The 14,830-nt window shown below is 45.8% G+C and overlaps 1 protein-coding gene across 1 annotated transcript in view; it reads right to left on the bottom strand.

Annotated features, from left to right (window-relative positions):
• LOC140716737 (uncharacterized) overlaps nucleotides 1-14,830 on the bottom strand; it is a 251,627-nt gene that overhangs the window by 139,367 nt on the left and 97,430 nt on the right. The window contains 2 exon segments of the mRNA XM_073029546.1: nucleotides 1,388-1,429; nucleotides 2,238-2,291. Coding sequence (XP_072885647.1) covers nucleotides 1,388-1,429; nucleotides 2,238-2,291 — 96 coding nt within the window.

Here is a 14,830-nt window from a genome sequence, read left to right as displayed (position 1 = left end):
AGGAAGAGAATGGAGAGAAAGTGGGAGGGGAGAGGGAAGAGCAAAAAGTTGAGGGAAAGGAACAGAGTGAGGAAAACGAGAGAAATGAAAGAGAGGGAAGGAAGAGAGGGGAGGAAAGCTAGAGAAAGAGAAGGGTGGGAAAGAGAGGGGAAGGAGAGAAAAGGAGAATGGGAGATAAGGAGCACCAGAAAAAGCAAGAGAAAGGAAAGACAACTGGAGAGAGATGAGGGATAAGAGAGTCAGAGAGAGGAAATCTTTGTCATTGTCTGCCTTTCAGGAGAGGAAAGTGTGAAAGGGAAAGAAAGAGAGGTGGATGCAAGCAGGACAGAAAAGATGCAAGACAAAGATAGTGAAAGGAGGAAAGTTATTGAAGATAGGAAGGGTAGGGGAACAGTGCAAGAGAGTCATGGAGGGTGCAAACAGACAGACAAGTGAGATCAATGAGAGAGAGGAACCACAGAGGGAAAAGCCAATTGTTATGGAATTAAGTGGTCCCTCCAGTAAGGCACTTACAGACAAGTGAGGGTGTTGGTTTGGACACCCACAGGCTCTTGGTGAGATTGCAACACTCCTGTACAAACCAGAAATCCACCTTTCATCCTTTCCCCAGGCAGTCAGCTCACAGGGAGGTGGCAGGGAAGTAACTGACAGAGTGGCTTCTCTGTGTCAGAGTCAACATGCATCAATTCTGTCCTGTTTCTTACTTCCCCTCCTCCCTTCCCTTTCTGCTTCCCCTCTTTCTCTAGTTCCTTCCTCCTCTCTCTTCCTTCCTGCTTCTTCCTTTCTTCCCTTTCCCTTTCCCTTCCCTCTCCTCTCTCCCTCTCTCTTCACCCTCTTCTTTCCTTGTACTGTCCCTGTCCCTCCCTCCTAACTTTCCCTGTCTCTCTCCCACTATATTCCCTTCCTCTCTACAGCTCCCTTCCCCCTCCTCTCTCGCTCTCCCTTTCCTTTCCCCTTTTCTCTTTCTTCCCGTTCTCCCCCTCTCACCCCGTTCCCTAACCCTCCACATAACCTCTGACCCTTCCCATCTATGGACTCTACACTTCTCCAAAATGCCCCCTCACATGGTATCACGTAAGGGCTGCTCAACCTTCCACCATTCCTGCCCTTACTGGAACATAACAGACAAAAGGAGCTCCTTCCACCACCCTCATCTTTCCCCTCCCATTCTGAAGTAGTGCTGAGGGAAGCTACCTCAGCCTCCAAACTTCAGTTCCCATTGGACAGATACCCTCTGGGACAGGGTGGTTCCTCCACTGGAGGGAAACACATTGTAAGTCTTGGAATCCAGCAGGTAGAGGACTAAACAGGCAAGTCCACTCCCCCCTTCTCTCTCTCTCTCACTCACTCACTCACTCACAGGGCAATGATCGGTTTCCCTACTCACCGGTGGGCCTTCTGGACCAGGGGGACCTTCAACCAGCATCCCCTGTGGGCACAAAGGCGTAGGTTAGATGGGGTGGAGGAGTTTGTGGAGGTAGCTGCTGAGGGATGGAGGGAGAGGAAAGCTGGAATTGAGGGAGGGAAAAGGAAGAACAGGCCACAAGTAGGGCAGTGGTAAAGGGATGGGTGGGAAGATGAGAAACCATTTGAGGATGGGAGTTTGGGAGTTGGGAAGGTGAAAAGATTGGAGCTGAGGAGTGGGTTTGGAAGGATGTAGAAAATTGAGTGAGATGATGGGGAAGGCTGCGGGAGAGAGGAGAATGAAGAGAAGGGAGAGGGGTGGGACTCAGGAGAGGGATTGAGAGTGGGAGCGGGTGAGTCACGAGATGCAGTTGTGGTATGCCATCAAAGTGGGGGGTGAGGAAGATTGAAGAAATTGCATAAGGAATGTGGGTAGGAGTGAGTAGGGAGGGAGATATGAGGTGAGAGTAGGGGTGAGAGGTTTAGGTTGAGAGAGATGGAGGGGTGGGCTGACATGAGGGTTATGGACGTGGATAGGAAGGAGATGGTGCTGGTTTAGCGAGGAGTATTGATTGTGGTAGGGATGAGGGATCAGTGGTGAGGTGCAAGGAGTGAAGGGTGAGGTTGATGATAACGGTGAGGGATGAGGAGTAAGCAGAGAGGAGTGAGGGGCAAGGATGGGGGTAGGGATGAGCTGATGATGATGATTTGAGGGGTCAAGGATGAAGATGAAGATAGGGGTGAGGGATGGGGTGGAGTTAGCTGCGAAGAGTAAGAAGTGAGGTTGGGTATAATGTGGAAGGGTGAGGGATGAGGGCCATTGAGACACTCACAGGCTCGATCACTGCCGGCTCCCCCTTCTCTCCCTTCAGACCAGCCAGGGCCACCTGCAAGCAAACACAGCAGAATGGGTAAGACACCAGGGCTCCCTTCACTGGCCCAGAGGAGGGATTCGTCAACTTACCGCTGCCCGACCACTGGCAGTGAGCTGGAGGAACCATACCAGCTGAAACCTGTGAAGCAGCACATCCAAACACTGGAGGTGGGTGCAACAGTGGGTAGGTCACACCACTGGCACAAACAGGATCTGGAAATGCTGATCAGGACTGCTCAGCACTGGTCATTACTGGTCGGGATCAGTCCGGACCATCATCAACCCGGGCTGTTGATGCATGGGATCACACTGACTGGAACTGACATTGGTCACACTGGTGTCGAAGAGGAACTAGTGATGAACAGGGACCTGTGCATTACGGAGAGTGATGCAGAGAAATGAGAGCTGGGTGCTCAACAGGACAGGTACCATGTGTGAACGGTGTTGGGAACTACATTAGACGGGACAAGTACTGTGTGTTCTATGTGCAGATGTTGAAGGTTTAAGGTGGGAGAGAGTTTTAAGGGGATCTAAGATAGGGAAGTTTTTAATACAAACGATGTTGCTTATCTGGAAGCATCTAGCAGAGGAGTTAGTGGAGACAGGATCACCATTTTTTTAAGAGATATTTAGACAGACAGTTAAATACAGCAAGACATAGAAGGATATCAAACTGTATTAATGTAAATGGGCATGAACATTGTAGGCTGGAAGACCTATCTCTATTCAGTTGGATTGCTCTTGGTGCTGGGCAGTATAACACTGAACGGAACTAACTGGAATTGACATTTGAGTTCATTAGATCTGGTGTTTGTTGGAAGCATGTTCACCAGCTCTATTGGTGATGGGAGCTGGCACTGACTGAGGTAACACTGATTGGGACTGCCACTAGTCTGGCACTACATGGGATTGTGCTGATGGGAGTTGTTCCAAAAGCAAGACTGTGCTGGTCTGGATTGGCACTGCACAAGGATTCGTTCTCCGGGAAAGGTCATGTTGATCGTGCAGTGCATGAACTGAGATTTGCTGATCTGGAGATATAAGAGATTGCAGATTCTGGAATCTGGTGCAACGGTCAATCTGTTGGGGAAACTCAGCAGGTTGAGTAATGTCTGTGGGGGGCAAGAGGCAACTCAGACAAATCTTCTTGAACCAAAGCGTCAGCAGTCCACTTCCTTCCATGGATGCTGGCTGAACCGTTGCATTCCTCCAGCATTGTGTGTATTGGTACTGATCAAGGTTGCTTGGGACCAGGTATTGGTAATGTCTGGAATTAAACTGGACCAAGCTACAATGAGCAGGCTGAAGCTGACTGGAACTGGTAGGGGAGTCCACTGACTTCCAAGAGTCCCAGACTCAGTTATGCTGTTACTTAAGAGGGCTGGGTAAACTGGGTCCAATGTGCAAAGACTATGCTGCTCGGTGATGCTTTAATTGAGACTGTGCTAGTTTGGAGCTCATGGGGAGTGGGGAAGATAGGACTGAACAGATTGGAATGGCACTGGCACCGATCAGGACTGTGCCAATTAGAAATGGCACTGGAAGCGGGTGTGTTGGCTTTGACTGGTGTATATCATGATGGTGCAGAGTTGGTGTCTACCCAGAAAGGCAGCGATTAAGGATCGTGGCGATCTGGAGTACGATTGAACAAAAAGTCGCAACTGGCATCAAAGGTTATGGGGAGAAGGCAGGGAAATAAGGTTGAGATGGATAACAAATCAGCCATGATCAAATGGCAGAGCAGACTTGATGGGCAGAATGGTCTAATTCTGTTCCTATGTCTTATAGTTTAACAAGATGGTGGTGAAGTGGATTGCACTGATCGGGATTTGCTCTGGGCCGGATGGCAATAAGTGAGGTTGTCGCTAGCCGGGAATGACGCTGTGCACAGCTGCTGCTGGACACTACTGAATCAGACCAGCATTGAAACTTCCCTTGGTCTTCAGTAAGGTCGCTGGTCCACAGAAATCTCCTGCCCTTGCTCCCACTACTGACCCACTGCCGTCTGACATCCCATTCCCACCCCACACAATACCAGACCTCTTGAGACCATCAGCTTGTGGTTGGCTGGGCTGTGGAAGGATTCCTGATGTAGATAACATGGAAACCAGCATATAAACCTTTTACGTCATTGTCCGAGGGATTGAAGCCTGAAGGAATGGAACAGAGCCTCTCCACGTCCGATAATACCATTTACCCATTGGTGAGCTGCACTGATATAATGTGGGGTGGGGTCCCCCTGCACATTTTGGGCAGCACCAACCACAGGGATGCATTACCTCACCCAGAGTGAGGTGCTGTCTCCAGGAATGACATCAGATGGTTCTCAATAGATCAGAGAAGTTGCAGGCTGCCAACACTAGGTAGCAGATAGCCTCAAAGCTGTTTGGCATATAGCCCCAGACAGGTGGGTATTACAGCAGGGATCAGTTACTTGAAAATGACATTACAGTTCAGAGACAAATGTGTAAGGTCATGACTGACCTGTGAATGCCATCGTTACAGTGAGTTATGGCATTATTGCAACAAGTGATGACATAACCTCAAGTAGTGATTGTATCACCACATCAGGCGATGAGGTCATTGCACTGTAATGACATCATTTCAGCAGACAATGACATCACTACAAAAAAGCGGTGCCATAGGTTCAACCAGTGATTACAACACAATAGCAGGCAATGGGATCATTGCACCAAGTTATGACATCACTTCAACAGTTGATAACTGCATTGCAGCCTGTGATGGCATAATTGCAGCAAGTGATGACATCATTGCTGTGACATTATTTCAAACAGTGGCTGCATCATCAGACCAGGTGATGAAATAATTGTGCCATGATGACATCACTTTGGCAGGCAGTGGCTGCATTGTAGCAGGTGAGTCATCACTGCAGTGGGCGATGACGTTGAAGTTGCAGATGATGTCACTGCATTGGACAACGACCTCAGTGCCGCAGAAAATGGTGTCCCATCTGTTGAAGACATCACTGCAGCACTCGATCAGGTCACCAGAGTGTAAGGAAAGTGTCAGTAGTGCAGTATTGGAGGAGGGACACAGGGAAGACATCACATTGTACTTGAGGAGCAGGGACAGTACACACACGGAGAAGGGCAGACTGTGGAGACACATACAGAGACCAGGTGACACAACGAAAGGAGGGGAAGGAGCAACCAGTGCAACATGGAGGGGTCAGGCAGGCCTCAGCACTTACTCCTTCCATGTGGACCTCTGTCTCCACGGGAAGTCCTGGGCCAATCTCCGGTGTGGGCTCCTCATAATATTCCTGGTAAATGTAGTCATAGTCATAACCAGGGTCACCTGGGTTTACATCTTCTCCTGTAAAATACTCCTTGGACATCTCCAGATCTCCTTCGGTTGGGTGAACGGAGACCTCTTCCTCCTCTTGCTGGTGAGGAGCAGGTGAAAGAGAAGCGAGAGCAGCTGTTAGGTTAGCGAAGCAATGCATCCCCGAGGCAGATGATCAAGGATCTGTATACCCGGCCACACCTAGGGCTGGACTTCTGTAAGCTCAAGAATGATGCCAATACCCAGCCACCTGGGGTTGAGGGGCTTGTCTGGGCACTGTCAAGCGATCAACAAACCAGGAGGTGGTGGTGGGGGTCGAGCCAGCCAGAGGAATACTTTGCCATGATCATACAGCCACACTGGGTGAGTCAAAGCAGCTGGACTTCAAAGTCCTTCTACACAAGAGACACAAGGGCTTCAGCCTCTCTCCACATATGGTGCCTGGTCTGCTGAATGTTTGCACTGTTTTCTGTATTTTCCCCACATTCAGTCTGCTCATCCCAGGGGTAATATGAGAGAGGTGGGGAATGTTGCTTCTGAGAGGATGCAACAAGGGCAAGAAGGTTGTACCCTGGGTAGGGAAGGGTTGTGTGGGTGAGAGTCTGTGAGGGAGTGAAGCTGTATGTATGTGAATGTATATATGAGTATGTGCATGAATGTGTGCGTGTGGCTGTTTGTGTTTGAGTGAGCATGTGCACATGGATGTGTTTGAGCAAATGCGAACGTTTCAGTGTGTGAGCAAATGTGTGTGTGAGTGAATGAGTGAAGAGGCAAAATGAGTGTGTGTGTGTGTGTGTGTGTGTGTGTGTGTGTGTGTGTGTGTGTGTGTGTGTGTGTGTGTGTGTGTGTGTGTGTGTGTGTGTGTGTGTGTACATTTGTGTGAGTGAGAGTATGTGTGTGTGTCTGAGCAAGTGTTTGATTTTGACCGAGATTATGTATGTGCACATGTGAATGTACGTTTGTGTGAGTGTTTGAAAATTCTGAGTGTATTAAAGTTACAAAAGCTGGTGCAATGCCAATTACAAACTGAAATGCCCCGGAATATGTTAGATAGGTAAATCTCCCTCTACACTGTCCCAACTCACCCATAGACATCACTGTCCCACACCCAACCCAGTACCCACACACTGCTCCCTGTTACACCAAGCCACTTCAGCATGAGTATCCAATGGGTTCTTCAACCATTCCTCCACCCAGACCAGACCTCCCAGTATTCTGGATCACCAGCCACACCCCGCAATTGCCCTGGAAAGTTCCCTGTTGTGGAAGCCAAACATGAATGCAAGTTGTTGTTGCTGAAGTACTGCATGTCTGGTGGGCATGCATGACTGGTTGATGTGCATGTGTCTTTGTGTGCAAGACTGTTTGCAATAGGCATGCCTGACTGGTTGGCATTTAAGACCGTCTTGCCTAGTCAGCAAAGCACTCTTTAGTTAGTCCAGGATGGAATCGAAGCAACTTGGGGAGGGACTTGGTTGAGTAACTGGGCAACAATTACTCGGTGTTGCAGAGAGTAGAAGCCCTTGCAGTCTCTTGCACTGGATGCCAATGGCCACTCCTTTTTGCAATTTACTTCCATCATGCAATGGAGATAAATTCCAAAAGCAAAGAATGGGCCATAGAAATGTTTCCACATTAAACATTCAATGCTAGCAATCAAAGAGGAATTTTTACACCTAAGTATTTGCAATTTACACAGTTCTAAAGGTCCTTTTTCAGCACCAAACCACTCTCTCAGTCCTTTCTCAGCCAACCCTATCATTACCTTTTCACCATTGTGTTTTCATTGAGTTTCCACTTCCATCCATAGAACATAGGGAGCTCTCAATGCAAAGAACCTTCTCTTTCATTTCGTAATGAGTCATCAGTAGTTGTCTTACATTAACCAACCACTGGCTCTAGTTTCCACTACAGGTGGAACAACTATAAATCTACCCTCACCCCTCCAATAGGTTGACTCCCCATACCACCCCCACCTCCCCTCAACTTTAATTTCCCAGCAAAATGTGTCAGTCATCTTTGTAAATCAGTGAAGCCACAAGAGACTACAGACATTGAAACTGGGGCAACATACAATCTGCTGGCATCTATGTGGGGAAAGAAACTGATGGCATTTCCAGTCCTGAAGCAGGGTTTCAACCCAAAACATCGGCAAATCCTCCCCCCCCCCACCCGCCCACACACTCCTGCCCCCACCAGTGCTACTCAACCCAGAGTTCTTCCAGCAGTTTCTTTGTTGTTCCTTGTGACCAACTTCTACAGAGGGTTCTGCATTCACTTGAGAAGATGGAGATCAGAACTGATGTGGGCCAACCCCGCTTCTCCACAAGTCCTGATGGGGGCAGCCAATGAACAACAACAGACAACAACTGGGATGCTTCCTCTCTCCCCCTCACACATACTGCCCACCCTGCTGAGGATACCAGCATTCACTGATGGTGACTAGACTGTGTGGCTGGCACACAGTTTTGGTACTGGTTGGCATCACTGAGTGCGGTTCCAGTAAGGTCATTCCTGCAGATAATCTCAGTTCACATGAAGTAAGCAACAGTAAGAACATGTAAACAAGTGTAGCTATCCCCTGTCAAACCCTCCATAGTTAAGAATGAGTGGTACTCCCATTCAGTGCCCACAACCATTCACAAAATATGTTTCATTATGTTTATGGGCATTGAGGGCATATGAGGTACAGCCCTGTATCTTCTTCCCAATTTTCTTCCCCTTCTTAAGTCACAAGACATATCGGGTGAACCTTCTTGACAGGAACCATCAACTGGCCTCTCAGCATGGTATAACTTCCTCATGGGTGCTAACCTTCGCCCTGCCAATCTCAACCACAAGTCTGTGGCCAATTGTTGCTCCCTGTCCCATCAGCACTCTGGTTGAGCTCAGTGCCGGACATGGATTATAAATGGAAATTTTCTGCACAGTTTAGCAGAGGCGCAGATGCATGGGCTGGATGAGCAGTCACACACTCATGCACCATTATCACTGGATAGACACTTCCAAGTGCACTGCAATTCCCTTGGAGGGAAGGCCCATTAATGTGGAGAGAGCAGATGGTTATCTCAGAAAGAGCGTGCGGGTTTTCTGAAAATATTCCAATGGGATTTTTTCAAAGTTGTGATCCTTTCCCTTTAATCCAACACACCATAGTCAGTACTGTCAACCAACTCTGACTGCTACTGTGTCATAGAGTATAGCGTGTGGAAAGGAAGGACAACTTTATTCTGTGTAAAACTTTGGGAACAGATGATGGGACAATGTGAAGGGATCTTCACTCAATGTATTAACCTGGAGTGTGTGATGGAACAGAGCAGATGGAGCTAAATTTTGTGTGCAACCCAAGGAGTGTGTGGTGCAACAGTGCAAAGGGATCTTTACTCTGTGTCAGACCCTGCGAATGTGTGCTGGGACAGCATAAGGGAGCTTCATTCTGTATCTGACCCTGGAGTGTGTAATGGGACTGTGTAAAAGGAAAATTTCTATATACCTACTCTTGCAGATAGGCAGGCTGTGGAGGGTATTGTGTTGGACCTTCATCTGTAACTGACAAGGAATCATTGGTGTAAAAGAAATCTGAGTGCTCTTAATTACACCAACAGCCACCCAGGACAGAGTTAAGTGACTGATGGGCACTGATGGGAACTGCTAGCTGCAGGAAAGGATGCATGATGAGCAATCACAATGCAGGAGCCTTTCAGACATGCTGCCTTTGGACAGAAACTGGTGTACAGGATACACTGCTCCCAAATTTGCAACCAGCTTGGTAAGTAAGAGTCTGCACTTCCAGAATAAACGATCTTCAGTAGTGTCTGCATCCCACATCCATGGACAGCCTCCCAACCCCAGAGATCCCTTGCAGAGCCTGGAGCAGCGACAACGCTTGGACCTGACCGGCTTGCTGAAGTCATACCAGGTCAGACAGGTCAGATTTGTCCCCTTTAAAGAGACACCCAAGTGAAGGAGCTGTCCCAAAGATGAAACCCCATAAACAACTGGGTTTTGATGGTCTAATCTCAGCTCCAGCCAAGCCTTTCATTTCTCAGTAGCTGGTTGATTCTGTACATTGCTGTCCCCCACACCTCCCCTCCACAGTCCACCTCCATCCCCATGCCCACCCAGAGCCCACTAACCCCGAGAAGCCTCAAAGCTGACAGGTAGAGGCTCATGGCACTTCAAAGGGGCGGCGGCCTTTAGCAAATCATCCGCCACCTCAAACTGCGAGTGATTGTTGTCATGGGAAAAGAGCAGTGGGGAGGAGGTTTTGACAACTCTGAGTGAAGCGGGAGGTCATTCAGAGGAAGAAGCAAGCTGGTCAGTCAGCTTCTAAATCTAGACATTCAGCAGGAAAATATAAAGCATAAGTATTCATCACATTACGTTTTACTTGTCACCACCAACAACTTCCCAACTCCAGGAAAGTACAGTAACACGCACTGTGCCCAGGACAAATCTATGGCAGGAGCTGATTAGTGGGACCCAAGTTCTGGGGAGAGCACTGGTACTGGGAGTCAACTAGCTGCTGTTCATCCAAAGATCGATCTAGAGAGATCTCCTAAAACGACAATGGGCACATGCCCATCGTGTGAAGGAGGACTCAAATAGAGATCAACCATACACCAGAACAACATAGGAGCAGGACATCATGCAGCAGTAGGGTTTCCAGAATGGTCTGAGGTGCATGGCTGGTCCTGGTGACCATCTGCCCCTTAGTAGCACAGTGATATCCTTCTTATTCTGGGAGCAAGGTTCCAAAGGAGGGTGATCCTCATTTCATCCTTTACCCAAGGAGCATTTAAAACTGATTCATTAATCTGCTCATTGTGTTCTGCATCATACATGGTAGAGAGATGTGGTCCGAACATGGGCAAATGGGACAAGCATAGACAGGCATAATTGCCAGCATGGACGGGTTGGGCAGAAGGGCCAGTTTCCATGCTGTATGATCCTATGGCTCTATGAAGTGGGCCAAGTTGGAGTGATGAAGTTAGGGAAAGGAACGGAAAAACAGGACACTGGATGCAGTACATCAGAGCCTCTGTCGCATCTCTCTACCATCTCATCTTTATGCAGGTATCTCCCCTCTTTACTATCAGTCCTGATGAAGGATCTCGACCCAAAGGGCCAGTGCCTATCCCTTCCCACAGATGCTTCTCGGCCCATCAGATTCCTCTGGCAGATGGTTTCTTGCTGCAGAATCCAGCATCTGCTGTCTGCAGTGGAATCATTCCTCCCAGCTGTGGTGAACTCACACCCGTGACAAGCACTGCATGCGTGAGACTGGGGCCAGACATTCCCAGATGTTACCTGCACCAGAGATGCACCTCAGCCCATTCCAGAGGCCCTGTCACTGAAGGGTGGCCTTTCTTTCCCATTATCCGGACGTTCAACAGTGTTCATCCTTACACAGAGACAGGGAATGGATCTAAGGTACAGCACGGACTGAACGTGTTTGTGGGACTACCCCTGATCTTCCCTTTTCTCTTTTGCTGATACTTCCATCCAGTCTGCAAATAATCCCCGATTAAAATAATCTGTTCAAAATCAAGCAATATTGTGTTTAGGACATGATGATGTAACAATGAAGTAAATAAGGGGAGCAATAGGCCACTCAGCCCCTCAAGCCTAGCCTACTATTCAATCTGACCATGGCTGATGCTTCCCAGGCCTCATCTCTTCCTCTGTACCAGTCCCTGGAGTCCTCAGTTTCCAGATCTCTGAAAAAAACTATTCTTCTTTAAGTTCAATGTCCATAATCCAATGGAGTAGGGAATTCCAGGTCTCCTAGTTGCAAACTCCAGAGTTTTCAGCCATTGCAGTACTCACACTTTAGTCTCCAGTGCCTGTACAAAGCACTTAGAGCCACAGCAATACTTACACATAATTAAAATCAAAACAAATTCAAGTGCTGGAATTCTGAAATAAAACTGCTGGAAGGACTGAGCAGGTCAGGCAATGTCTGTGGTGATATGAACAGATTTAAAATTTCTGGTAAAAAAAACACTTTCATGAGAACAAGGAAAGGGAGAAAAGACAGTACTTTTCAATATAAGGTAGAGGGGAAAATGGGTAGAAAAATAAGTGAATATCATCAATAGGGTGAGACCAAATGAGTTAATGCAACAATTAGTGTAGGGCTTAGATTAGATTAAGTTTGCCTTGGCCATTTCTGCCTGAAATATGTTTGGTACAGTTCTTTTTCCTTGTCTATTTGCATAGTCTAACATTCTGGGCATATGCTACAGCATCACTGTTAGCAATATATTAAAAATGGACACATGAACTAATCCTGACTGCTAATCATTCTGCTACATTAACCTATTGGTCTCATCCTATCAGAGATATTTCCATGTTATATCCACTCTTCTCCCAATTTCTCAGTGTTTGAAGATTAACTTATTTCATTCTTTCCCAATTCATGAATGTTATGTCTCCTCTCCTCATAGATATCACTTGATTTGCTGAGTGTTTCCAGCATTTTCTGGTTTTCTTTCAGACTTCCAACATCACCAAGTGAATTTTTTTTCTGTCTGCATGATGGTTACATGGAGTGCATTGGCGGGGATTTCTGGAGGGAATATGGAACTAGGAATCCTGGAATTCTCTCGGATTCTGTTCCCTGGACTGTGGAGACTGAATCACTGGAGTGTGGGGGGGGGTCGTAGTTTGGAGGATTTAATTACCTCCCTGGCCCTACCCATGAAGAATTTCTATCATCAACCATGTTCAGTTTGGGGTAAGGGACAGAGCTAGAGAGAAATTTTCCTTCATAAAATTTTTCAAATTACTGTGTAGACAAGGAATTCCCTATTGATAGCTGTACTTCACCAGGGCTGCTGCTTTGGTTGGTGCATAATTTGGAAAAAGTATGGTGCAAGTTAGAAGAAAACAACTTTACTTCCCATGTCCTGCCTAAGTAAGCAGTTAAGAGCCAACTATATTAGAATGTATTGAGGCACTAGCAGATTTGCTCTGCTTCAAGATAGTTGATGAACAAGGAGAGATTTTTATGAAACTCATAGTTCAAGGTTACTGCCTTATTAACATTATTATTATTAATTCTGAGTTTATTTACTAATATGGATTTAAATTGCCGATTTGCTACAATGGAACTCGAAATCAGGTGATCAAATCAATGGCCTCCCTCCTTAACTTCTTATTGTCATATTCAGTAAAACAACCTTCCTCTTGCAGCAAGAGAATCTTAAAATGGGTAGTCAATGCACTCTGTCTATACTACTGATTGCCTCAGTAAAGCAACCAAAGTATCTAAGACTTTTCTTGCCACTGACATTCTCTCTTCTCCACCCTCTTATTGGGCAGAAGATACAAAAGCCTGAAAGCTCAAGACTATTGCATACCCTCTTGTATGATAAGATGGAGTCACTATCTACCTTGTACCTTATTGTCTACCTACACTGCTCTCTCTGTAATACTTTATCCTGCACTTAGTTATTGTTTTTCCTTCTTCACATCTATCCACTGATAAAATTGTCTGTATGAGTGGCATGCAAAACAAAGGTTTCACTGTACCTTCCAACTGTTGACAATAATAAACCAATTTACCATGGGAACTCTGCTGAACACAAAGATAATGCAGGTTGTTCAACCTCACTGGTTAATTTTACCCTTTAATTAGATAATGCATGGTTTTACATCAACTCCATCTTATTTTTGAAGTCTGATATATTTATAACAAAAACCTAATTTTGCTGTGTGTGATTAACTCTTCCCAACCCCAGCCGGGGATCAACAGTCTTGAAGGAATGAGTTCCTGATTCGTCAAGGTACCCAGAGGCAGCATGGCTCTGAGTTCATGTTGACTACCTGAATGAAGCACACTCTCTCCATAGGAAATACTAACTTTCTGAATAAATCTTTTAATCATCATAGCTAGTTTAATTAGATAGGCTCTGATGAAGAGACTTACCAGTAAAACTTAAACTACTTTTCTCTCCATAGATGCTACCTCTCCTGCTGTGTTTCCAATATTTCCCATTTATATTTCAGACTACCTGCATCTGCAGTTTTGTTTTCAGTTTTTTTTAATTACCTAACAATTATCGAAATTCAAGGTTATACAGCCCAAAGAAAGAATTTTGGTTTTTGTCTCCAGCATCAATCCTGTAATGGACTGGTCTCCAGTAGACTATAGCAGACAGACGTTTGAGGCTGCTTAAGGTTGTAGTTTCAAAGTTTTGTTGCTTTAGTATACAAGTTATTCTGTATTCAAGAATAGCTTTCATTAAGGCTTTGATTGATTTAGTGTCTTTCAGTTTAGAGGTACAGAACCTTGAAATCCCACACTACTTGATTAAGGAACAGCTACTTCCCTTCAACTATAAGATTCTTGAAGCAACCTGTATGACCCTAGCCCTACCTCAGTAATGGAAAACTATTGATAACCTCCTGCACTTAGCATGGACTTGTTTCTAACTGTGTTTTTATTTATACGAAGGTGCTGTTCTGCAGAGTCTTTCTTTCTCCTCTAAGCTGTGTAAGTTCTGTATAATTTTTATTCTTGAGTATTGTCTGAATCTACATGCCTGTAATGTGGTTGTAAGAAAGTTTATCATTATACCTGGACCTCAATGTACTTTTGCATATGAGAGTAGTGGACTCAGCCAATAAGTACATTATGGACACATCCCTCCCCACATCAAAGTATGCCTCCAGAAGGCAACATCGACCATCAAAGTTCCCACTGTTCAGGCCATGCCATATTCTAAGCTACCATCAGGCAGGAGGCACATGCACCTGGAGTCCCATACCACCAGTTTCAAGAACAACTACTATCCCTTCAACCAATACAACCCTAATTACTACAGTTTAGCAACACTGACCACTTGAAACTAAAATAGACTTAAATTTTTTTTGTTCTAATTGTATTTTCTTGTAAAAATGTGTATATAATTTATGTTTAATTTATGCTTTTCAGCCTGAAGTCCCTCAGCACCATGTTCAGGCTTCCCTTCAACCATGTGGTTCTTGAACCAACTGGGGAAACCCTAATCACTACTTCAATATAGCAAAACTATGAGCACCTTGCACTACAGTGCTCTAATTTTGTTTTAATTCTATTCTTTCTTGTATAATTTAGTATAATGCATGTTTATATTTTCTTCTGAATGTTCAGTTTCTAACGTTATATGACCGAGAATCTGCTTCAATCCAGCTTTTCCATACAGCGGAGAAAAGCTTGTGCTTGTGCATATGACTATAAACTCAAAAGAAAAAAAATAA

This window comes from Hemitrygon akajei, chromosome 2 (genome assembly GCF_048418815.1).
Source record: "Hemitrygon akajei chromosome 2, sHemAka1.3, whole genome shotgun sequence".
NCBI classification, from domain to species: domain Eukaryota; kingdom Metazoa; phylum Chordata; class Chondrichthyes; order Myliobatiformes; family Dasyatidae; genus Hemitrygon; species Hemitrygon akajei.
The sequence above is the reverse complement of the archived record's forward strand: the minus strand, read 5'-3'. Positions and strand labels throughout refer to the sequence as shown.